The sequence below is a fragment of the Petaurus breviceps genome, unplaced genomic scaffold (genome assembly GCF_028583685.1).
Source record: "Petaurus breviceps papuanus isolate PSGF00001 unplaced genomic scaffold, PetGlider_PUasm1.0 139, whole genome shotgun sequence".
In the NCBI taxonomy this organism is placed as follows: Eukaryota; Metazoa; Chordata; class Mammalia; order Diprotodontia; family Petauridae; genus Petaurus; species Petaurus breviceps.
The window spans coordinates 10,834,353-10,860,570 of NW_027185697.1; the positions used below are offsets into that span (position 1 = coordinate 10,834,353).

A 26,218-nucleotide genomic window follows, 5' to 3' on the forward strand; every position below is an offset into this window, starting at 1 on the left:
TGGTGCTGGTGGAGAAGCTGAAGTCAGGGCAAACCAATGGAAAATACACCCCACTTAAATAAGCATTTATTAGGTGCCTAGTATATGCTGAGTGCTGGAGATGCAATGACAAAAATGGAACAATCCCTACCCTCAAGGGGTTTACATTCTAGATGGGGATTCTAAAAGCAACTAAATTGGGTCTGGTCTTAATGGGCCACTTGGAAACCTGCAAAAAAAAGAACTATGTCACCAATAATGAGGCCTCAGTTATAATAGGCAGTGTAGGACATTGGAAAGAATGCTGGATTTGGACCTGGAGTACCTGCGTTCAAATCCCAGCCATGCCACATACTACCTGTGTGACCCTTGGCATGACAGCTAATTGATAAACAAGTATTAAGGTCCTTTTGTTTGTTAGGTGCTGGGGATACCTAGAGAAACGCAAAGCAAATTCTGCCCACAAAGAACTTGCATTCTATCAGGGGAAACAATGTATTCCTATCTATAAGTATATACAAACTTGGGTCTCAATTTCCTCATTTGTAAAGGGTGTTGGACTTGATGACCTGTAAGGTCTATCCTGGCTCTAAATCTATGACTTTATGAGGTCCTTCTCAGCTTGAAAACTAGGATCCTATGATCAATCAGTCTACTGTATGCCAAGTTACAATTCCCTCTTCCCCATCTAGAACTACTGATCCTATTCCCAGATAACCAGGTCAGCAGGTCCAGAGCCACAACTCTTTTCTCCTCCCTGGGAAAGGGCCCACAGTGTCCCTCTTGCCCCATGCTCTGCAGTAGTGGGAAACCCTGCTGTGAGCAATGACAAGTCACATGGCTCCTGGTCTCTCCCAGGCTGGGAATATGGCCTCACCATTCCGCCTGACCGGAAGCCAAAGCACTGGGTTCCAGCGGAGAAGATGTATCACACCAGCCGCCGGCGCCGCTGGGTGCGTCTTCGCAGGAGAGACATCAGCCAGATGGAGGCTCTGATAAAGGTGAGGCCCAGGGAGGTGCCGGGGGCCGGGGGATTGGGAAGGTGCAGCTCAAGAACAGTCCTATTACACTGGTCACAGGGTCAGAGAAGGAGAAGAGGATGAACTTCCTGTGTTTCAAGTCCTGAGGACAGAGGAGGCCTGTGCTGCTCAGAAAGCCCTTTTTAAATAGAAAATAGGTAGATCAAAGATGGATAGGTAGATGGATGGATGAAGGGATAGATAGATAGATGGATAGATGGATGAATGGATAGATAGATGGATGGATAGATAGATGATGGATAGATAGATGAATGGATGAAGTGATAGATAGATAGATGGATGAATATGTGGATGGATAGATATATCATATATAGATAAACAGACGATACCTAGATCATAGATAGATAAATGAGTCAATAAACAATAGAGGATAGATAGGCACATGAGAGATAGGTGATAGATAAACAGACAGCTAGATAACATGTTTATTAAGCCCTTATTATGTGCCAGGCACTGTGCTAAATTTTGGAGATACAAAAACAAGCAAGCAATATAGTCCTTGTCCTCAGGGAGCTTATATTCAAATGGGGGACTAAGGGGATGCAGGAAAGCAGGGGCAGGGAAGGGGATTAGCTCTTATATTGGGCCTGCTTGGTGTTGGGCACTGTATGGGGCATGGTGAGGAGCCTGCCAGGCAGTCACACAAAGGCCTGAGCTCTGGTGGGATGAGGCACAGGCTCACCTATCACAGCTGGGGGTCCAGAATGAATGGCAATCCAAATTTCTGGTGGAGCTGAGTAGGGTGGGGACCTGGGAGAAGGCTCAACTCTCAGAGCCAGGGCACAGAGGGCTGGAGGTGACAGGGGCCCTTGCCTTTGGGGAGCTCCTGGTCTGTAGCCCCGATTTAACTGCCTGCCAAGGTCAGCCTGCTCCCAGCTTCCCCCTTTCTTGTGACTTACTGTGTGCTCAGGAGAGCAATCACTCCTTAGTCTGGTCACATTCATTAGTAAAGCCCTGCCTCAAGCCAACTTTCTGTGCCAGGAGCTAGGGAACAAGGACAAAGGAGTCCCTGTCCTCAAGATGCTTGCATTCTATAGTATATCCAAAAATGAGGCTAAGTCCAAGGTAGTTAGGAAGGGCAGCTGGGTAGGGCACCGACAGAGCTCCAGGCCTGGAGTTGGGAAGACTCATCTCCTGAGTTCAAATCTGGCCTCAGACACTTACTAGCTGCGTGCTTACCTTGGGCAAGTCACTTCACCCTGTTTGCCTCAGTTTCCTTATCTGTAAAGTGACCGGAGGAGGAAATAACAAACCACCCCAGTATTTTTATCAAGAAAACCCCAGATGAGGTCACAAAGATTCAGACACGACTAAGAAACAAGAGATTAGGGAGGGCTGGTCTGAGTCAGAACACCCAAGGAAGGCACCTTTTGCATACTGCCTCTGGATTCTCGAGCCTGTAACTTCCTTCCTTGAGGGGGGACATGAAGGGAAGTGCTGGCCAGGCCAAACCTCCAGTCCTCCCCTAAGGGGCAAGGTTTAGTGCCAGCCCAGAGCCAGGGCAGGCTGGCCTGCGACTTCAGCCAGTTGCTTGGCCGCCTCCTCATTCCAGCAGCCACACTGAGACCAAGTGTACCTGGGGCTGGAGGGGATGCTGGGACAGACCCAGGAACACTCCCCTTCCAGGGGCCAGGCAGGGAGTCCCAGGAAGCCAGACTGTGGATGGGCCAGTGTCTAGGAACTGGAGATTCCCTGGATGGAGGCCCAGAGAACAGGTCCCCTGGGGCTCTCACCATTCCCGGACCCAGGCCCTGTATGCTGGTAGGTGTTTCTTAGACTGTCTTCTCCTCTACCCCCAGCCACTTGGTATTTCTTTTATCTCCTGTAGTTACTTACCTATGCAGATGCTGTATCTCCCCATCAGAGTGTAAACTCCCTGAGGTCAGGGTCTGTCTCACTTTTGTCTTTGTATATGATTTCACACAGCACCTAGCACATGGAGAGAGAGATAAGAACTCAACCTTGGTTTTGAATAGTGTAGGGGAGCTACCAGGGAGGAAATCTCTTCTTCAAGTGAGGATGGAGACTTCTCTGCCCTTTATAATCTCAGAGAGCCGTCCAGACCTGCTCAGGACCACGCATCAGGATGTGTGATTCGAACCCAGGTCTTCATGACTTTGAGTCCAATTCTCTAAGCATTACAATACCTCTTACTGGCACACAGTAGGAATTTAACCAATGTTTGTTGATTGACTGAGGGGTACCAGGGACCTTCCCTCTAAGAGCCTTTGGAGGTGGTGGTGGTGGACATGGCAGTTGAATATACACGTGTTGTGGGTGTCTCCCCTTCAGCTGTCTCCAATCTGGGATTTGGAGGGTGGGAGATTGGGGAAGGGGTGCAGTGGGGAGGGCCGTGGGAGGACTGAGAGCATCCTGACCTCTTCATTATTATAGCTCATGTTTTTTTTTAAGTCTTTCAGTGTTGACAAAGCACCTGCCCTTCTCCCCATTCTACAGATGAGGAGAGTAAGGGTTGGAGAAGTTAACTGGCTTGCCTGGTATTAGAGAGCCGAGATTAGAACCCACACCCCTGACTCCAAGTTCAGTCTTGTTTCCCCTTTGCCCTAATGTTCCTCTGTAGCTCCAGACATGGGTCCCAATCCTTGCTTCTTGCCCCTTGCCCCATTCCCTCCTCACTCCCTTTCTTTTCTGGAACTTTCTTGGGGGAAAAGGGGAGGAAGTTCCCCTTAGTTCTCCCTCATTTGATCTCTTTATCTTTGTTATTTATATATTCTTTGCCTGCTGCCCTCTCCCCACAAGGACAGCAGGTGTCCTGGGGTAGGTAACCTGAGGGAGACCTAGTCTAGTGGACACTTTCCATCTCCTCTGTCTGGACAGTACCAACAGGGAAGCAAATGCTAGACCAACAAACCACATCAATAGGCCAGTGTTGACTTCTGGCCACTGAGAGACTCGAGTCCCACCTCTGAGACCTACTAGCTGTGTGATGGTGGGAAAGTCACTTAATCCCTGTCTGCCTCAGTTTCCTCATTGGTCCATTAGTAGGCATTTATGATGTCCTTGCTCTGCTCCAGCCTTTCAGGAAGCTTACAGTCTAGCTGGGGGACAAAGCGTGTATAAGACACGGGGAGAGGGACTGGACTTTTGACTTCATTAGTATGGGAAATTCCTAGATAAGGAAATTCCCTTTTCCAATGGAGGCACCTCTGCAGTTTAGAGTCTTAGAGAGTTAATCAAAGCATTGAGATCCCCAGGATGCATCAGAGGGAGGACTCAAACCCAAATCTTCTTGGCTTCAAGTCCAGCACTCTACTACTTTATATAAGGAGATGGGGAGTTACTTTATATAAGTAACTGGGGAAAATCAGACAACATCTCCTGTGGAAGGTATCCTTAGAGCTGAGTTTTGAAGGCAGTAATGGTTTCTTTAGGTGGAGATGAGGAGGGAGTGCATTCCAAGCATGGGGTACAGCCTGGGCAAAGTCATAGAGGTGGGAGATGGGGTATTGTGAGCGAGATCATCAAGAAAGTCAGTTTGGCCAGATCACAGGGTATAAAAAGTAGAGTAATGCATGATAATGATGGAGCCAGACTGGGAGAGGATTTAAGTGCCAAACAGAGGAATTTATATTTCATCCTAGTAGGGGCAGAGTAGTTATGATGGTTGTTATTCTTGAAGAGAACCATGAGAGTGTAAGGATGCAGGTGAATGTCCTGACTGATAAGAGTCTATTGTACCCATTTCACCGATGTTTTAGTTTCTTTTCTTCTTCCTTCTTTTCCCTGCAGCACAGAAAGGCAGAGTCGGAAGGTGAGGGATGGGAGTATGCTTCTCTCTTTGGCTGGAAATTCCACCTGGAGTATCGAAAGACAGATGCCTTCCGCCGTCGCCGATGGCGCCGACGTATGGAGCCCCTGGAGAGGACCGGGGCTGCCGCTGTCTTTGCCCTGGAAGGAGCCTTGGTAAGTGGGCGATCTGTGGTGGGGTGGAAAGGAGCTCTATGGGCAGAGGATGGCCCCATACTGCAAGAAGGGAATATGGACTACCCTTAAGCAGGAGCCTAGTAAAGCTTCAGTTATATACATTTTTGTTGTAGTTCAGTCATTTTCAGTCTTGTCTTACTCTTTGTGACTCCATTTGGGGTTTTCTTGGCAAAGATACTGGAGTGGCTTGCCATTTCCTTATTCAGCTTATTTGACAGATGAGGAAACTGAGGCAAACAGGGTTAGGTGACTTGCCTAGGGCCACACAGCTAGTAAGTGTTTGAGGCCAAATTTGAACTCAGGAAGATGAGTCTTCCTGACTCCAGGCTCAGTGCGTGATCTACCATCTAATTAATCTTAGACATCATCTAGTCATTTCTGGAGGAGAAATATGAGGACTATAGATGGGAATGATATTAATTATTATTAATTACATACACTTGGATAGCAGTTCAAGGTTTGTAAAACAACCCAATGAGGTGGTTTATATAATTACTATCGCCATTTTACAGATGTAGAAACTGAGTCTTAGGTTACTTAGGCTGCTACTGTTCACACAGTAGCAAGGATCTGGGATTTGAATACACTGATTATGGGCCCAGTGCTCTCACTCCTTGGAAAATGAAAATAGATATGGGGCTGACAGGAACCTTAGAACACAGAACGTCAGAGCTGGGAGGGACCTTAGAATGTGGAATGTCAGACTTAGAATGTAGAATGTCAAAGCTGAGAAAGACTTGAGAAGCCAAGAATGTTGGAGACAGAAGCATTAGAACATGGATTATGAGAGCTGAAAGGCACCTTTGAGGTGACAAATGAGGAAACTGAGGCTTAGAGGTGACATGATTTGTCATAAATGGGTAATAAGTAGAAAAGATGGAATTTGACCATTTTTGAATTAAAAATGTTTTTGAAGGCATGATCTTCCACTCTTGCCCAGGCTGGAAGTTCTAGGGCTCAGTGGGTCCCAGTCCCATCGCCACAGAAACCTTCAGTTACCTAGGAATTTCCCCTTGGGTGCTGATTTAAGGAAAATGTGTCCATGGAGCCTAGTCACAAATTGGGACAGTGAAGAAGGGTTCTCTCGAATCCAAAGGGACCAAGCCTCCCAGAGGCCCAGAACCAGTAAAATGATCCGAGGTGGGGGTCTTCACCCAACCTTCTCCTCCAACTTGGTCTGTGACTGCAGGCAAGTCACTGAATCCCTCAAGACTTCAGCTCTAGAGCTGGAGATCTCCAAATGTCAGAGTGGAAAAATGATTTGGAAAATATGAAGGAAGATGATGAGGAGGGTCAGGGACTGGACTTTGTGGCTTGGTGAAAAGCATTTAGAACTAATAGTCCATGAACCTGGTTAAAGTGTTTGCTCTGCTACTATTTCCTGTGACCTTGGGCAGACACATTCAGACTCTGTGCCTCAGTTTCCTTTCTTGTGATATGAAATAATTAGATGAGATACCCTCCCAGCTCTGACATTCCTTGTTCTCAGGCTCCTTCTAGCTCTTATATTGCCTCTTCTGAGGCCCTTCCCAGCTCTGACATTCCTTGTTCTAAAACTCCTTCCAGCTCTAAAATGCTTTGTTCTAAGATTCCTCCTAGCTCTGATGTTCCCTGTTCTCAGGCCTCTCCCAACTCTGGCATTCCATGTTCCAGGACCCATCTCAGCTCTGACAGTCCCTGTTCTAATAGCCCTCCCAGCTCTGAATCCTATGAAGTGATGAATTGTCCAGATTTGTTATCCAGAATTATTGCGGCTACTCCATTTCCCCCCTCCCCCCAATCTCTTGATGGGACAGCTAATGCTGGCTGCAGTCACAGCTCTGAGACTCTGGATGAAACTGGAAAACTAAAGGAAGGCCCATGTTCATCATATGAGATGTAGACTTACTTAGGCATGAAAGTTGGAAGTGGGGAGAGTTTTCAGTACGATTTTCAACAAGGTTAAAATGGAAATGTTTTCAGGGTGAGCATCAATTAACCCCACATCCCATCCCTCAACCCCACCCACAATTCTTTAAATTTTCTGGATTATTAAATTTGATTAGTGAACTCTTTGGCTAATGTCCAGGATCTGGCTAATGTACACAGGGGCTGGCTAATAGATCAGAATTTGGAACACACACATACACACACACACACATACACATTTTTACATTGGCCCCAAGAAAGGCTAGCAGCCTTCAGCCCTATCATTAAACAAATGTTCTTCAACAAACCCATACTTCCAGACATTCATCACTCAGTCCATTAGTCAATAAACATTTATTAGGCACCGAATGTGTGCCAGAAAAATACTAAATGCTGAGGATACAAAGAAAGGCCAGGCTCCCATCCTGGAGGAGCTTGCGGTCAACTGGAGTAATAAAAGCTACATTTCTGTACCACTTGAACGTTTCTGAAAGATGGTGCATACATTACTTCACTGCATGTGGCCTCGCCGCAGCCCTGTCAAAGTGGGAGCTATAATTATTCCCATTTTGGAGATGAGGACACTGAGGCTGAGAGAGGGTTAGTCACTTGCCTGATGTTGGATCATAGTTCTAGAGTTGGAAGGAATCTCAGAGGCCATCTGGTCTCCCATTTTACAGACGAAGACACTGAGGTTCAGAGAGGTTGGGTGATGTTGATGCAGATCTGGGAGGGACCTAAGAGGCTGTATAGTTCAATCTCCTTAATTTACAGTTTAGAAAACTGAGTCCCAGAGAGAGCCAATGATTTACGCAAGGTCACAGAGGTAGCAAATAGCTAATGGTCGGTGTGAATTCACATGGCTGGAGGGGGCTGGATGGCTTTTGGGCAAATGGGCCAGTTTGTCTGGGGCAGGAAGTGGAGGAAGGGTCAGGGGTGTGGAATACATCTGGAAATTAGGTGTGAATTAGACTGAGGAGGTCCTTCAGTGCTTGCTGAGGAGTTCATGGTAGACTCTCCGTGATGCCATTTTGGGGTTTTCTTGGCAAAGATACAGGAGTGGTTTGCCCTTTCCTTCTTCACATTTTACAGATGAGGAAACTGAGGAAAACAGGGTTAAGTGACTTGCCCAGGGTCACACAGCTAGTACGTATCAGAGGCTGGATTTGAACATAGATCTTTTGACTCCAGGCCCAGCATTGAGCAGAGCTTGAGGGGGCAGGAAGTGTAGAGGCTAGAAGGAGAGAGAACAGTTAGGAAGCAATCTATTGGAAAAACTCAAGTGAGAGCTGATGAGAGTCTGAACTCAGGTGGATGCTGTAGGAGTGAAAAGAAGGGGGATCCAGTTTGTTCTGCATGATGGCTCCCTCCCTGCTTAGTTAGGGGGTGAGGACTGGGAAGTTTCCGAGACACTCCACTTCCAGAGGGGTGTTGGGGCTCTGGGAGAGCCATCTGACCTGTTTCCTTTTTCTGGAGTTGTGGTCCTGGCCCAGCACTGCTGTATCTCATCCCCGTCCTGTCCCCTGGTGACCGCTATCCCGTACCAGCCAGCCCTACGTTCACTAGGGTTCCTGTGTCCCTGAGGGAGGCCCCAGTCTGATGGGGGAGGCCGAACAGTGGCAGGTCCAGACAGATCTGGCCTTGCGGGGCCCTGGGCCCTTTGTGTCTGGTTCCCCCTTTCCCCTTCTCCAGCACGTAGCCCTCTCTCTCAGTGCTGGAGCGTTGGGGCCTGGTTCTTCCTGTCCCCCTGTGAAGACAGCTCCTTGGACGGCAGACCCTGTCTGGTAATTAACACTTGCAGCCTCAGCCCTCTCCCTCCTCCCATCCCCACCCTACTGGCTCCCTTCACAGAGCAGGAGGCCTTGGCTCCCAGCCTTGGGCCAACGGTAATCGTCTGCAGTCTCCATCCCCAGCATTATTTTATTTGAGTATTATTCTTTTTCCAGCTAATATCCTGGCGTTCCCAAAGACACCGGGTTTCATAATCTTCCTGGCATTCCCAGAGAACCCAGGAGTGGAGCACAAAGCCTCTATTATAGCAAATTGCCTCTCGTCTCCTCCTTCCCCCACACCCCTCCTCTACCTCCCACTCCCACCCAGCTGCCCCTCTGCTTGACATTCAGGGCTCCCTGGGAAAGTCAAAGCAAGTGACTACATTGGATGAGCTCACGGAATTAGACCGTCTCCCTTGGCTCAGGCCAGCTCCCATGCCCTTGGATTTTTCCAAAGTCCTTCCTCCTCTCTTGGCCCATTTGTCTTGGGAGGGACGGCTCAGAATAGCTTCTCGAGGCACTCGGGACTTGGGCAAGGAGAGGAGGGGAGGTGCTGCTGGGGAGCCAGAGCCCCTGGCAACATCCCTGCCCTTTTCCTGGACCCTCTGCCCACCTAGGAACACAGTCCTGCTGGGTGGAACAGAGGCTCTGATTGAGCCAAGACAGAACCAGTGGCTAAAATCACTGATTCAGAAAACCTGGCTCTCTCCTTTCCGCCCTCAGTCATCCCCAAGAAACCCTAGAGTAGACGTCAGAGGGATCCTAGCCCAAGAGAGGAGACCTCTGAGGCCAAACCCCTCATTCTACAAGAGAAGTGACTTGTCCAGGGTCACCTGGCTTGTAAGAGGCCCTCACTGGAGGAAGTTCATCTGCTGTGCCTAGAGGCGATGGACCACAGGAGGATATGACCCTTGACTTTGGGGAGGCTTTGGTCTGTTGGTAGAGACCAGCCTTGGTCTCTGGAGCCCCTAATCTTCTAGGTAACCTAATATGTATTTTCTGGGACTCAAGTCACGGTGGGAAAAACAGCTGTTGCCCATAGGAAGTCTTTGTTCCACTGGGGGAAATAACCTCTGTCTGCTTTGCTTCCTCTCCTCTCCCCTCTTCTCCTATCTCCCGCCCAGTGTCCAGCTTGCTGCCCCCTCCCCAACTGCAACTGAATTGTGGCTGCTTGCTTTGGACAGGAAAATTGATGGGAATGGCTCTGGGTATTACAAATGTCCCAAACTAGCCTTGTGAGACTTTTTCTTGCTTCTCTTAAAGGTATGATCACGGTCCCTTCTGGGGTAGGGCCCCAACAAAGTCAGACTTGATTGTGTGAGGGTTATGAGGAGGTGCTGAGGACTGGGATCCAGCAGGAAGGCAGAGCCTAGTACCCAGCTCTGGCTCACCCAGCCCTCCAAGGGCTCTTCTGCTGGGAAGATTGTATCAGACCTGCCCAGGAGGCAGAGGCCTCGGGCTGAACTGGATGAGAGCTAGTTAAAAGGAGAAGAAAGGAATTAAAGAGGGGTCTGCTCTGGGGCCAGCGTTGGAATTTCAGGCCTTAAGCAATCCCTTTCCCCTATTTAATCTGAGCTAAACTGGAGTGAGGGGATGGAGCCTCAAAGTACCTGCTAACAACCCCAAGGAAGGCCTGAGCTTGGAGTCAGAGCCTGGAGACTCAGTGATGTCCTAGCCTTGGGTGAGAGGGGTATGTGTGTGTGTATGTGTGTGTTTGTGTGTATGTCTGTTTGTGTGTATATGTGTGTGTGTATGTGTGTGTTTGTATGTGTGTATATGTGTGTTTGTGTGTGTATGTGTGTGTGTGTGTGTGCCTTGCTCACTGGGGGGGATGGTCTCACACACATGCACATGTGCCCCTGTGTGCCCAGAAAGGTTTACGTGAAATGTGTGTGTATATTTGGGGGGGGGTGTATATGTGTGTGCCTGAATTGCGTGTATATACTAGTGTATATACAGCTATTTGCAAGAATTGAGTGCTCATTTATATTTGTCAATTTTATTTTGTTCATTTATTTTTCTTGGGCAAATTCTTCTGCTCTCTGGGCCTCAGTTTCCTCATCTATAAAAGGGAGGGCATTGGGCTAGGTAACCTTTGAGGTCCCTTCCAGCTCTCAGGATTGATCCTCCTTCAGTCTGCCATCTCTGTCCTCTTAGCAGTGACTCCGAGGCTTGATGTCCTCACTTTAAAAAAACAACTTTTCTCTTTTTTAAACATTCATTATTAAAAATTTAGATTTCCCAATTCTTCCCTTCTCCCTAGCCCCTTCCTCCCCCATAGAGAAGGAAAGCAATATAATATGCATTAGACATGTGAAGTCATACAAAGGGTATTTTCATATTAGCCATGTTGCAAAAAAAGTGGAAAAAATCTTCATTCTGTACTCAAAGTTCATCAGTTATTTCTCTGGAGATGGATAGCATTTTTCATCATGAGTCCTTCAGTCTTGGATCATTACATTGCCGAGGATAGCTAAGCCATTCATAGCTGATCATCATGCAATATTGTTGTCAGTGTGGATAATGTTCTCCTGGTTCTGCTCATTTCACTTTGCATCAGTTCATGTGACTCTTTCTAGGTTTTTCTGAAATCATCCTGCTTGTCATTCCTTATAGCACAATAGTATTCCATCAGAATCATATATTGTAACTTGTTCAGCCATTCCATAATGAATGGGCATCCTATCGATTTCCAAATTCTTTTTTTTTATTCAATAAATTAACCCATTTATTGTTGGACTATGGGCTACAGATATTTGATAAGATTTTACTGGTCTTTCAATTCCTTCAGTCTTCTGATGGCAGATTTGACTGTGACTGCAGAGTTGGTATTGTAGGTCCATGCACCAACAGCTACTGTTTTCATACAGGATCCACAGTGCCAGATACCCACAGCCCGTCTCTTCATTTTGGTCTTGCCACAGAAGGAGCAGGTATACTTGGCATGCTGGCTAATTTCAATTTTCTTCACTATTTTTCCTGAGGGATGCACCATAACGTGTTCCATATTTACCAACAATTCCGACCTTCTTGGTACATTTAGCCATGTTATCGGCGCTGGGGCTGGAGCTGGGAGAGGCGATTTCTAAATTCTTGCCGCCACAGAAAGAGCTGCCATAGATATTTTGTACAAATAGGTCCTTTGCCCTTTTCTTCGATCTCTTTGGGATCCAGGCCTAGTAGAGGTATTTCTGGGTCAAAGGGTATGCACAGTTTTATAGCCCTTTGGACATAGTTCCAAATTGCTTTCCAGAATGGTTGGATCAGTTCACAACTCTACCAACAGTGCATTAGTGTCTCAATTTTCCCACATTTCCTCTAACATTTGTCATTTTTCTTTTCTGTCATTTTAGTCAATCTGATAGATGTGAGTTGTTTTAATGTGGCTTTCTCTAATCAATAATAATTTAGAGCACTTTTTCATGTGACTATTGATTGTTTTGATTTCTTTTTCTGAAAACTCATTATTTATAAACGTTGCTTATCACTTTTTCTGGGTTGGCTCTCTGCTCTTGGCTCCCTCCTACCAAGACCTCAGTTCCACCCAGTAGCCTATGTTCACGGGTGGGCAGGGGGCCTGGAAGAGGAGCAGAACTGTTGGAGAGTGCTCTGGCTTCTGCTGCCCACCAAGCACTGCTGGAACACAGATCCTCACCAAGGTGCAGAGAAGGGCCCCCCTCCGAAATCATGTTGAAAACTGAGATCCCTCCTCTTTTCCTTCTTCTTCTTCTCTGTTGCTTGCTAGGCTCCTTCTGAAGCCTGTCCCAGGGCTAGGATCTCCCTTAGATATCACTACTCTCTAGCCTTTCCTAGACCGTAGAAGCCTCTCCTGGGCTCTGGAAGCCCCGACTACATGTGGCTCTCTGTTCGTTTTTCTTTTTCCTCTTGTGCTGTTGGATAGTATTAGTGGAAAGACTAGGAGGTGAGAGACAGTGGCATCCATCAGACCGTAGCTTTCCTGAGGGCAGAGGCTCGGTTTTCCCACCAGATCAGAGGCTCCCTGGTGGCATGGGCTGTGTCTCTCCCATATGAGTGTTGGCGTCCAGAGGGCGAAGACTGCTTTTCTCCCATCGGATAAGATGGAGACCGTGCCTCTGTCCTCTCTGTGTCTATCCTCTGCCCATATTTTTTAATAGGCACATAGGATGAGGAGGCAGAGAGTGGGCATCTGGAGCAGGGGGCAGGCACACATTGATATATCATCATAGCTAACGTTTATATAAAGCTTATTATATGCCAGGCCCTGTGCTAAATGCTTTATAATTCATGTTTAATCCACTCAACAACCCTGGGAGGTAGATACTATTATTCTCCCTGAGGAAACTGAAGCAGAGGTAAAGTGACTTGCCCAGGGTCACACAGCTAGTGTTTGAGGCTGAATTTGAACCCAGGTCTTCCTGACTCCAATGCCAATGCACCACCTAACTGCCCCTACATCCGTGTACCTAAGTATCCATGTATATGTGTATGCATGTGTTCATAGGTGAACACACATGCAATTCAAACATATCTACATGGGCACACACACTGACCTACAGGACTGTGGCCCTCTGTTTCTCTCTGTGACCCCTGCATTCTGCCTCTCTTTTCCCTGGCTTCTGTTTCGATCCCCTTGGCCTGGGGTTCCACATTCCATTCCCCCTGCCCTGCCACTGACCCTGCCATCATTCTCTACCACAGGCTTAGCAGGGAGCAGGCAGGAAAGCTTGTGGTTGTGGCCAGGGTTGGGTTGGGGTGAGGGACGGTATCCAGAGGCCTCAGCCCAGAACTAAACAAACTCTGGGGCACTGAGGCAGCTCCTGTTGGGTCTGCACTTGCAGAATGGAAGTCTTTACTTTTTTCCTTCTTCTCTGAAAGTGAAAGCTGGTGAAGAGGAAGTCTTCCTTGGTGAAGGTGACCCCCCCAGAGGAGACCCCAGGGGCCACTGCCTCAGGGCAGGGGGAGTTCTTCCATATTCCCTCTGTGTCCACGAAGATTCTGGGACTGCAGAGGTCACCTTGTCCACCTCATGCTCTGACAGGATTCCCTTGTACGACATCTCTGATGGGCTCACCCACTGGTTAGAAAGGAAAGCCTTCTCTAGAAAGTTCAGCGTGCCTGATGACTACTGGGAAAGGAGCGAGCCAAAGCATGCTATGAAGTGTCACTCTGCTGAGCTCTGGGGTTGCAGAAACAAGCAGATAAGGTTGCACCTGCCCCCAGGACACCTACATTCTAAGAATAGAGGACAACACGGAAAGGGGAGTTTGGAAGCAGAGGGAAGCTGGGGAGGGGGAACAGAAGTCTCAGAGTCATCCGAGCATGTCAAGGGAAGGTGGAACCAGGATGGCGGTGGGTCAGGTGTCTCAGTGGGAAGGCGGTGGCCAGGAGGAGGAAAAGCCTGGGGGATCAGTGGAGGCAGGGATCTCTTTGAATCCTCAGCTTCTCTCTGAGCCCAGCTCAAGGCCCACCTCCACACCTGCATGTGGATGTGTATCCCTCTGGACTGAAGCTTGCTGATGGAAGCCAGGATTCCTGCGTCCATCTGGTAGGGGAGGCCACACGATGGCCCCAGCTGTTATCTCTCTCTCTCTCTCTCCCTCCCTCCTGAAGTGCCCTGATCCCCTCAGTGGAATGTAGGCTTTTCGTGGGCAGGAATTGCTTCCTTTTGGTCCTTGTACCCTCAGTACTTGGCACAGTCTTGCTCTTGCAGGCACTTAATTCATGTGTCTTGAATCACACAGGACAGGTCTCTCACAATGGACTCAGCTAAAAACCTCTGATGAGGAAGGAGTTAAGGTGGGGGAGGAGGTGGGGAGTCACCTCCCGGGGACTGCTTTGGTTTATAGAAGTGGGAGCACTTTTGCAACAAGTACTGAGGTCTTTCCATGATTATTTACAGTGCTTATCACACAGTAGGGGTTTAATAAATGCTTGTTGATTGGTTGATTGATGATTACAATATGCTACCCATCTGAACCTGTTCTGCTTTTCCTCCTTTTGTGTCCACTTTGGGTTCCTTTGGGTCATAAAGCTGGGCTGAAATATTATCCTTCACCTAAAGATATCACTGGGAAGAGACCATCTCCCTGAGGAAAAATGGATTCGATTCTGGGACATTTTTCCTTTTCCTGTTCATTCATTCATTCATTCACTCACTCACTCACTCACTCACTCACTCACTCATTCATTCATTCATTCATTCACTCACTCACTCACTCACTCATTCATTCATTCATTCATTCACTCATTCATTCCCTGTGGCAGGCACTGTGCCAGGGGTCAGAAATACAAAAACAGAACGATCTTTATCCACAAGGGGCTTATATTGTAGTACCAAAGCCCTATAAGCCACTCTCATGGAATCTGGGGGCAGTGCCCTCCACACCCACAAGTCTCTGCCCACTTGGGTCACCACTGAGAAAGTGAGAAAACTAAAACCCCACTAGGGACATGCATGGCCAAGCAAAATAAACCCCCAGGTTGGCCACGTGCAAACATCCAAACGCCATGTTTCCATCTGCGCTCTGGTATAGACCCGTGGTTTTGTGGCAGATCTGGTAGAAAAACTCCCTCTCCCAATGCAGGTCAATGCCTTCTTTACCACTTAGAGTTACCTAAAACATTGAGAGGTTTTAGTGACCTGTCCAGGGTCCCACAGGTGGGACTGGGACCCAGGCTTCCCTGCCTCTGAGGCTGGCTATCTAGTCCATGACACTTGTGTGTGTATGTGTGTACGTGTACACACATCCGTATACATCTGTATGTTCATACGTGTGTTTCTTTGTTCCTGTGCATGTGTGCATGCACCCTGTTTCCCTTGACCCAGAATGACTTTGTGAAACATTTGGGGCTTGAGTAAAGAGACCAAGGGATGGGGTAGGGGGCAGGGGGAGCTGTGTTCCTAGAAGCAGGGCAACCAACAACCCTCTGACGATGGGGGCAAAGTAATTTCTATTCATCTGCCATGTAGCGCAAATATGCCTCAGCCTGAAAATGAATTAAACTGGAGACTGAAATTTTGTAAAGTGAAACTCTGTAACATAAACAGGCTTGTTTTGATGGTGACTACCTGCCCCTGGCCCCCATTCCCAAGCCTTAGGTTATCTGTAGTTAACTATAGCACGGCCCCTCGAAGGTTTAAACTTCTCATCACACATCATGCTTAGGAAACCTCTTTTGACACTACACTGTCTCTATTAAATACTCAGTCCTCTATTTATCCTAGCAAGAACTGGAAGGCAAAGGGAATTGAGGCTCCTAGCCCCAAACTCAGAGTAATCTTGCAGGAAAGATTTATTAAAATGAAATACACCCTTTTCCAGTTCCCTGGGGAATTTGTGAACCAAAGGGGTTCTCATAGGGGGAGAGAGGTTTCCTAAGGCTAAGTGGTGATGCTGGCTGGCCCTCCTTAGCCTAGAATGGAACAGGAGGTTGGTAGCTGGTGCTAAGGAGAGAGGGGGGGAGGTAGGTAGGTTCCCCGAAGGCTTCCCAAATCGGGTCTTCGGGATTTAGCTTCATTCTTGGTTTGAAACAAAGTCATTCTGTTCTGCGCATCTGAATTCATTTATGCAGCGTCTTCAAGGGTGAAGGACACTGTGCCCAGTGCAGACCATACAGAGACCAAGTGGAAAACGGTCCCTGCCTCTAGCAGGGCCTATTAATCTGACATAGATAAGTAAACAGGAGAGAGTTTGGTAACCACTGTGCCTGTGGGGAATAGGGAAAGCGCTCGGTTGGGAGGATGGTACATGGCTCTTTCCAAATGTGAGTGATTGTAGATCTGGGAGGCAGGCACCTTCTTCCTGCCCCTGCACCCTGGAGTTCCCTTCATGGAAAGTGGGGAAATACACGGGTGGGGTTGGGGGGCAGAGTCTGAACTGTCCTCCCTTCCCCTCCCCTCTGTACAGCTACTTGGGTCTGGCTGGCCAGCTGAATCCTCAGTGATGAACAAGTCACACTCCAGCTTCCCAAGATGCTATCTTTGGTCAGCTACTAGCCTACCTTCCGTTTCTCCCTCTGGTCCTCAGTCTCTCCTTTCCCCTGCCTCCTGTCTCCTCTTGAGTCTGTCCATCTACCTGAACCTGGGACAGGAGGGGGACAAGCTGTGGGACCCCCCTGATTGGATGTCCCATCTCTTCCAGGCCTCAGGGAGCCCTGGCAGCCTTGATTGGATCCCTCCCCCTCCTCCCCATTCTCTGCTTAGACAGAGGCAGCCCACACACCAGGACCACAGCGGGGAGTGGAGGGGAGGCTGGGCTGGCCAGGGAGTGCTGGCTTGGGTTGACCTGGCGTGCTCCGAAGGCAATTAGGCTGACAGATTTAGTGCTCCCGTTGGGATGCTGGTGGGGCCAGGCGGCCTCCAACGCAGCCCTGTGCTGGCCTAGGGTGGGACTGACTCCCCCCTTCCAAGAAACGGGGAGCAATTCTGTCAGACTCTTTTCATTGAATGGAGCCCTGCACGATCTTTGGGATGGGATTTGTGCCATGAGGGTTCATCTCTGAGAGTCCCTTTCTCAGGAAGGAGGAAGAGCTGTGGGCTGAGGTCCTGGACTTTGGTCCCAAGGCCTGGGAATGAGGAGGATGTTGGACGACATTATCTCTAAGGCCTCGTCCAGAACAACCTTCTCTGACTTTCCAACTCCTGAGTTGGGGCCTGGCCAGGTCAGAGTGAGTTAACTGTGGGCACAGAAGAAGGTGACTTTGAACTGGGGCTCAGTGTAGTTTTTCCCATCAGACCAGAAGCTCCTTAAAGGAGTCTCCCACATTAAACCAGGACCTCCCGGAGGGCAGGTTCTTTGTCTCCTCCCTGGAACAGGGATGTCCACAGGGCATTAGCTGAATCTTCCCTCCAGACTGAGAGGTCCCCAGGGGAGACACCATATTTCTTCCCAGTAATCAATATAATAAGTCTCCATTGAGCATGCACTGTTTGTTGGTGCTGTGGAAGAGAGGAAAGGAGGCGTGATTTTCCATCTCCCATCCTTGGGAAGTCTCACATTTGGGGCAGTGAGACTTCATGAAGCAACAGGGACCAATGCCAGGCCATATTGAGTTATGTGATTCAGGTGAGAGCTATTGGGTGTCAGAGGAGAGAGAGAATCCTCTGGATTGGACTTGGTGAGAGAAGATTTCTTGCAAGTGGGACTTAGGTTGGGCCTGGAAAGATGATTAAGGTTTTGGGGAGGCAAAAAAGAGGGCCAATCTGAAAGCAAAAGGCTGGAGGGTAGGAATGAATGTGTTCACGGGGTAGTGAGGGGACCTACCTGCCTAAGCTGAGGAGTTTGTGTGAGGGTGTGGGAAAGGAGGCTGGTGTTGAATTACGTGTATGTGTGTGTGTGTGTGTGGGGACTTTGATGCGAAACTGAAAACTCTGGCTGTTCTCCTTGCTGTAGGTAACAGGCTGCTATTGAAGGCTTTTGAGCAGGGGAGCAGCATAAGAAAAGTGGTCGTAGTTCGGAGTCAGAGTAGGATGGGACCTGGAGTAATCTGGGAAGAGTGTGAAGGCCATGGAGTTGGGGCCAGGAGACTGGAGCACAGACTTCGGGAGCTGGGAGGGACCTCAGCAGGGTCTGGAGGCAGCCCCCTCCACTATCGGACAGCCTTCATTGGGAGGAAGATTCCCCTGACCTTGGGCCTCCATTGGCTCATCACTCCTGCTTCTGCCTTTGGGGACCAAAGAGAACACATCTGACCCTTCCTCCAAAGGACAGTCTGTTCAAATACTCAAATTCAGCTATTATGTCTCCTCCCTCTGGCATTCTTTTCTTCTCCATGTTAAGCAACTCTAGTTTTACCAGTGGATCCTCATGTGACATGTACTTGAGGCCCTTCACCATTCTGGTTTCCTTCCTCTGAACACTTTATCAATGTCCACCTTAAACTGTGGTGCCCAGTTCTGAACACAAAACTCCAGAGGAGGTCTGAGGAGGGCAGAGAATGGTGGGAAAACCGGCTCCCCATTCCTGAAAGCTAACTCTTAGCGATTTGGGCTCAAAATCTTGGCTTGGGCACTTCCTTGCTGTGTGACCTTGGGTAAGTCATTTAACTCGCCTTGGCCTTTTTTTCCTCATCTGTAAAATGCTGGGGTTTTACTGGATGGAAGTCTTCAAGCAGAATCTAGATGTTACAGAGGGAGATTCTTGATCTCTGAGAACCGTTCCAGCTGAGATTTGGGGATTCTTCTGGGACCAAGGTTTCTGGTCCCCAGGATCCTGTCTCTGGGAGTTGGTCTGTTCCCTGGGGGCTCAGAGTGTCTCAGGTCCTCCATTTCTCCTCCTCTCCATAGGGTGGTGTGGTGGATGACAAGAGTGAAGATTCCAAGTCAGTCTCTACCTTGAGTTTTGGCGTCAACAGGCCCACCATTTCCTGCATCTTTGACTGTAAGTGGTCTTGGGTCATGTTATGGTGAAGGGGAAGGGGGCAGAGGCGCTATGATGGGGGCCCTTGGGTTGGCATTTCTGTCTCTACCTGGATGTGGATGGATGTGGCCCAGGCTTTTGTGTCCCTGTGAATGCGAGTGTCTGTGCGTCTGCTTGTGTGTGGGTGACTATGAATGTGTCTGTGGTTCTTTGTCCATTGTGTATCCGAGTGTGAAGTGAATGGCCATGTCTCTATGTCCTTGTATCTGTGTGTCTTTATTTGTCTGTGTGTACACATGTGGATGTATGTGTATATGAATCTTCAGATTAGTGAATCTCTGTTTATGATAGCATTTAACCTCAGAGACATTCTCTCTGCCCTGGCCAGCCATGGCACGTCCTCCCTCTATCAAGAGAACCCTGGGATCCTAGGATATTAGAGACCTGGAAGGGGCCGAGTCTAACCTTCCCAAGCCCTCTGAGTTTGATTTTAGCAGCCACACCCAGGAGCTCACCCTAGTTTGTCTTCTCTTTCCCCTTCCGTGAAGATGGGAACCGCTATCATCTCCGCTGTTATATGTACCAGGCACGAGACCTCCCTGCCATGGACAAGGACAGCTTTTCTGGTATGTACACGTGTACAAGATCCGAGGGGCTTGCCTTGGGGATATGAGGACAGGAGACATGAGCAGAGAAATCCTGTGAGATGTCTTCTTGGAAGGCAATGATACAGAGGACTAACATGTTAGACCTCTCTCCTTCAGACAGGTCCTGGGAAATCTGCCTGTTTTTGAGGGAAGGAACCAAGACACATGTTTCTTTATGTCCAGTCTAATTTCTTTTAGTCCCTCTTTGGGATTGCTTTTGGCCTAAAAGTTTGGGGCTTGTATTTCTTTCCTTCTGGAGGGCATGCCCTTGCCCCCTAACTTCCAACCGAGTGGCTTCATCTAGACATCCGTGGACCTGTGGGATATGCAGGTGGCTAATAGTAGTGGCTATTTCTCAGGGTTGTGTTTGGATCAAGTAAAGGACTTTGCAAACCTGAAAACATGCTATGTACATGTTATATACATGCTTGCTATTATGTAGAGGCAAGGATTGCATTGTTTTTCATTTACCAGCGAGGAAGTAGGTTATAGGGCATACGTCAGTGCCTTGGGAATAGTAGGCTCTTGATAAATGCTAATTAAATGAATGAATAGGACACATCACAGGCACTGAGTGTCTTGTACACAGTAGGTACTTAATACATGCTCATCGAATGAATGAATGAATGACTATGTAGGACAGATACCGAAGTCATGGGCTAGTAATACAAAGACAGAGCCGTACAGACAAAACAGGTCCAGCTGAATACGGTACAGAGTGTGTCCAGAAGCCCTGTGTTCCATCCCTCCATCCCTCCATCCCTCCATCCCTCCATCTCTCCATCCCTCCACTTATCTTTGCATTCTTTCAGACTCCTAAGAGGACCTGGCAAGTTTTGCATGGGGGACATTGTCACAGACAAGAGAGAAGGGGAGGAGAGACAGTAGGGACTTCTGTGGGGCTCTCTCTCGTCTTGAGCCGACTTAGAGAATCCGCCACCTTGGCAGGGCTGGGGCTTTAGCACAGAAGGTGAGAAGAGGGAAGGGGCTGCTGGCCCGACAGCGCAGCCCTCAAGAAGACAGAGTGGGGGGCCCAGAGAGCAAGTTCGGCCTCAGCTGGAGGAAGTTCCTGGGAGCCGGTGGCTCTCGCCTGCCTGCCCTCCCTCCCCTGTCCCTGCGCTGAGCCATATTTCATCGGCCCAGGAACTGTCAGACGGTGACTGATGACCCCATTAGCCCTCCGCTCTCTTGGCCCTGAGCACGCTCTCCAGCACCCTGGGAACATTTGGAGATTTATGAGCCGTCACCAGGGGTGGTGCGTGTGTGTGTGTGTGTGCGCGCGTGTGTGTGCATGTTCATTCGAAGGAGAGTAGCCAGGAGTCATATGGAGTGAGTTGTGAGACATATGGAAAAGTTGGGACCCTGCTTAGTCTTCAGGACTTTGGAGAAGTAGGCTGAGCCCCGGCTAAGACCTGACCAGGCAGGCGAGGCAGCTTGTTCCCTATCCCTCCATGAGCTCAACGTGACTTCAGCCTGGCCATGGGGGAGACCAGCAGGGCTTGCTTGGGCAGGAAAGACAGATTCCTGGGGAGCCAGGGTGAGACTGTGGGAGTGAGACAGAGAGAGCTGCTCTCCTGGGCTGGCCTGGTCCTCTGTCTCCTCCATCCCTGTGCTGCTGCCCATTAGAGGACCAGGCCATACTCATTGTCCTCCAGCTTCCAGGCCTGAAAGAGGCTGCTCTGGAGGTCTACTTGTCCTCTGCCCTGGTCAGACCACGAGTGGAGCATTCTGGTCAGCTCTGGGCATCCCATTTCAGGAAGGATATTGGTAAGCTGGGGAGTGTGCTGAAGAGGACAGCCAGGATGGGGAGGGGCATTGAAGAAGGGAAGAATCGGGTGGGGGTCATGAAGGCCAGTACTTGGAAGAGGGATTGGCCTTGTTCTGGCTGGTCCCAGAGGACACCAGTGGGAGGGGAGTGGGAGGTCAGGGGGTGGGGAATCAGAGGAAATGTCACACTTTCCATTCTGCCCCCTTTCCCTCCCCCCCCCCGAAAATAAACACTCTGCGAATTTTCGGGGCTTTGCCAGGCAAACTTCCTCGGGGCTCCCTGTCGGGTGTGAATGAAAGAATTGATTGAGTAGCCGTTGGAAAGGAAAGCCCGGGCCAAAAAACCTCCAGTGTTTATTTTCACTCCCAAACACTAAATCAGGGCTGTTCCCCTGCCCCCTCCCCTCCACCGACCCCCAGTGAACAGCTCCTGAGCTGGGGTGGCTGGCCAGTGATCAGGGCCAGGTGGGATTTTCTGTTGGACCCAAAGCTTCAGGTCGGAACTTTTTTATTTTAGTGGGGAGATCATGTTATAGGAGTGAGCTGGGATGTGTCTCCACATGGCCCCTTGGGGGGAGTACTCAGTCCTTAAAGTGTGGGTGCTAAGGGGCTTTATTTCAGACCAGTCAGCAACATTGACCTATTTAGTCTGACTCAGGAAGAACTCAAATGTTTCCACCTTCCCATGCCCCTCTGTGCTCTTTCTTGTAGCCTACTGTGAGCTGGACAGCAACTCCTTCAAGAACAAGGCAAAGCACCAACCTATAGGGAACTGATTCTCCCCTGTCCCCCAAGCCTCACACTTCCTGCCACTACTGAATCACACTTGCTGATGAGCATAGAGTGCCTTCCAACCCTCAGTCAGAAACCCAAGAAATGGACGTAGGCCTTCTCTAGGGGCCATCTGTGGGACATAGTGGAAGGTCCTGGGTTCTTGTTCCAACTTCACCAAAGCCTCACATGGCTTTGGACAAGGCCCCCAACCTCTGTAAGCTTCACTTTCTCCATCTGTCTTAGGGAAGGGATAATGTTGACCTCCCTGACCTCAGAGGGATCTTGTGAAATCTCTTTGGGACCTTAATATAATGCATCATACAACTGTAAGACCTTGGTTGAGTCCCCTAACTTGCCTAGGCCTCAGTTTACCCTGGGGTAAAATTAGGGGGATGGGCTAGATGGCACCTAAGGTCTCTCCCAACCCTAGATCTGGCATTTCTGTGGGAGGTTAGAACAGGTCCATTTGACAGAACATTGAACCCTGGGCTTTGCAAATCAGGACTTCAGAAATTGTTCCCTTTGGAAGTGCTTTTGGAGGGCATCTGGGCCGTAAGTGTCCAACTCAAATAGAGACAGGTCCACTAAATCATTCAGAAGAATCCCCATGGGCTACATGTTGACTCAGAAAACCACTGATCTCTATTCTTTTATTAATATATCAACACATTAAATGCAGAGGGAGTGGCATTTTCATCTGGTTCTGACCACATTTGGGGGGCCTTGTGCAGCCTCGGGCCCTTCTGAGCCAGGCCAGTCTCTACCTGGACAGGAATGATATCTACAATATCTCCAACCACTGCTTGAAGACCTCTAGTGATGGGGAGCTCACTATCTCCCAACATAGCCCAGGCCACATTAGGACAGCCCTCAATGTCAGGACTGAAATCTGCCTCTCAGGACATAACTCCCAGGCCTGCCCTCTGGAGCTGAGAATGAGAGAGCCTAAGTCAAGGCTGTCCAGTTCTGTTTAATTTATCACCCCTGGGCAGCCTGAAAGTCAACAGGTGGACTTCCAAGCACTTGATTCCATCCCCCCTAACTCAGAGGAATGTCTCTGAGGCACAGAGGGCTGGTCTTGGAGACAGGGAGACCTGGGTTTGAGACTTCTTCCATCCCATACTGGCCAGGGGACCCTGGGAAAGTGCTCAGTCCCTTCTTTCAGCCTTGAATTTATGGACAAATTGTGGATCTGCACCAGGTGGATAAAATCACAGGGTTGAACCGAGAAGGACCCAAACCCACCAGTCAGGGAAGGTGTGGGCCAAGTGTCTCTGCATAGGCTGGAGTGATACTGGCCATCAGCACCAAGGAAGACCTGGAGGAGAGGGGGCCTGGCTACATTCTCCCTCTTTTCTCTCTCCTTTCCCTTCCCTCCATGCTCTCTCAGCCCTTTCCCCAAGTCTTTATCAGCTCCCCCTTTCCTGCTATTTCAAAAGAAGTAAGAACAATGCCTTGCATTTCTCTAAGGCATTGGGGGTCATAGAGCCACAAAAGATGCCAACGACCATCCCATCCCACTCCTTGGTTTCACGTTTGAGGAAACTGATCCCCAGACACGTGTCCTATGTCACGCATGTAAAAAGTAGGAGAATGAACTTTCCCTACAACATTACCGTCACTCAGCGCAATTCCTGGCACACAGTAGGTGCTTAATGTTTGTTGACTGACTGAGGCTCAGAGACCTGCTGGTTACTGTTAGGCAGTATTTCAACCCAGGTCTCCTGCCAAGTCAAAGGTTCCTTCCACTCCACCGGGCTCGGCAGCCTTCCTGCAGGAGGGAAGGCGGCCCTTTTCTGGATTTCTTGTCCCGACCCTCCCCCCTTCCTCCCCTCCAAACACTTTTGGGGGGAAAAGAAAGCCTAAGACGGTGGGGGAAAACCCCGGGCAGCAGCGAACAATACGGCAGTGTCTGCTTGCCACAATGCCTTTGTTGTGTGTGCGCGCGTGTCTGTGTGTGCGCGTGTGTTTCTCCTCCCTAGGGTGCAGGCGTGCGTGCATGTGCGTGCGTTTCAGGGAAAGAGGAGGATTTTGTTTAAAAGGCCTGCTTCCCAAGCGTTCGGCTCTCCGCCCCAGCCCGTGGGGCAGCTACAGGGGAGTCGGGGTGGGGGTCCAACAGCAGCCGGGGCCCCACCGCTACAATGCCCAATTGTGGTCTTTGTTGAAACGCTGGCGGGGCTGGGGGCCTCCCGCTTATAAAAATAAAGCATCGGGGAAGTGGTGGGGGGCGGGAACAAAAGGGGCTTTTTGGAGGGGCGGCCTTTCATATACTGTGGCTCTATTTATCCGAATGTGGGCTCCCTTCCCTTCCTGGAACCAGGGAGAGGTTCTCTGCGGAGCACGGAGCTGATGATATCACGGCCAGACGGGGCTTCATTAAGCGCACAGACGCCGCTGGGCCGGGCCAGGGGGAGCGAGGCGAGGGTCTGGGTCCAGCTCCTGCGGCAGCCGAGGCTGGGGACTCCCCCCTGTGTGTGAGTGTGTGTGCAGGGAAGGTGGTCCTAGCAAGGCTAACGGGGAGTTGGAGAGAACTGATCTGCCTTTCCCGCTTCTGCTCCGGAACCCACTGCTCCTAGGAAGCCTTCCAATAAATAGGTCATTAATGTAGAGATATGGATACTTAGATACTGCCATAGGGAGGCAGTTAGTGCAGAGACTGGAGAACTTAGGCAAGAAGATCAAATCCTGCCTCAAACACTGACCAGCTGTATGACCCTAAGCAAGTCACTTTACCTCTCTTTACCTTAATTTCCCCATCAACAAAATGAGGGTGACAATATCTCCTCCTCAGGTGGTTGTGAGGATCGAATGGCTTACTATTTGATTTGTGGACCCATTTAAAAATGATTTTATTTTTTCCAATTTCATATAAAAACAATTTTTAACGTTTGTTTTTTTTAAAATTTAAGTTCTAATTTCTTTCCCTCCTTTCCTCCTCATTGAGAAGGCAAGCAATTTGATATAGGTTATACATGTGCAGTCATGCAAATCATATTTCCATATTAGTCATGCAGTGAAAGAAAACAGAACAAAAAACCCCCGAGAATAATAAAGTTTTTAAAAAAAAGGTTGCTTCAATCTGCACTCAGACTCCATCAGTTCTTTCCCTGGAGATGGATACTATTTTTTCATCAAAAGTCCTTCAGAAATGTCTTGGATCACTGTATTGATCAGAAAAGTTAAGTCATTTACAGTTGATCTTTGTACAATATCGCCATCACTGTGTACAATATTCTGGTTCTGCTCACTGCACTTTGCATCAGTTCATGTAAGTCTTTCCAGGTTTTTCTGAAAGCATCCTGCTTCTCATTTCTTATAGCACAATATTATTCCATAGACCCTATAGATTCCTCATATCTACCACAACTTGTTTGGCAACACCCCAACTGATGGGCATCCCCTCAATTTCCAATTCTTTGCCACCATAAAAAGAGCTGCTATAAATATTTTTATACATATAGGTCCTTTCACTTTATTTTTAATCTCTTTAGGATTCAGACCTAGTAATAGTATTATTGGGTCAAAGGGTATGCCCTTTGGGCATAGTTCCAAATTGAGCTCCAGAATGATTGGATCAGTTCACAATTCTACCAACAATGTATTGGTGTCCCTATTTTTCCACGTCCTCTCCCATATTTATCATTTACCTCAGAATTGTTTTAATTTGCATTTCTCTAATCAATAGTGATTCAGAGCATTTTTTTCATGTGGCTATAGACAACTTTGATTTCTTCATCTGAAAACTGCCCATTCATGTCTTTTGACTGTTTATCAATTAGAGTATGACTTATATTCTTATAAATTTGACTCAGTTCTCCATGTATTTGAGAAATGAGACCTTTATCAGAGAAACTTGCTGTAAATTTTTTCCCAGAGTTGTTTACTGTGTATTTCCCTCCATCCTCTTTTCCCCATTTACCCTTCTCACTTTCCTTTCACCCTGTCCCTTAAAAGCATCTTGCTTCTGAGTACCACCTCCCCCCAATTTATCTTCCTTTCTATTGCATTCCTCCCCCTTCCCTTTCTACTTCCCTGTAGGGTAAGAT

General features: G+C 48.7%; 1 protein-coding gene and 1 pseudogene across 1 annotated transcript in view; one reads left to right on the top strand and one right to left on the bottom strand.

Moving 5' to 3' along the window:
• The window catches only part of DYSF (dysferlin), a 235,687-nt gene that overhangs the window by 122,725 nt on the left and 86,744 nt on the right, over positions 1-26,218 (top strand). The window contains exons 27-30 of the mRNA XM_069067342.1: positions 781-980; positions 4,770-4,943; positions 18,912-19,005; positions 19,533-19,610. Coding sequence (XP_068923443.1) covers positions 781-980; positions 4,770-4,943; positions 18,912-19,005; positions 19,533-19,610 — 546 coding nt within the window. The remainder of the gene's footprint in view (positions 1-780; positions 981-4,769; positions 4,944-18,911; positions 19,006-19,532; positions 19,611-26,218) is intronic.
• Positions 11,355-11,718, bottom strand: LOC138144935 (large ribosomal subunit protein eL43-like; annotated as a pseudogene).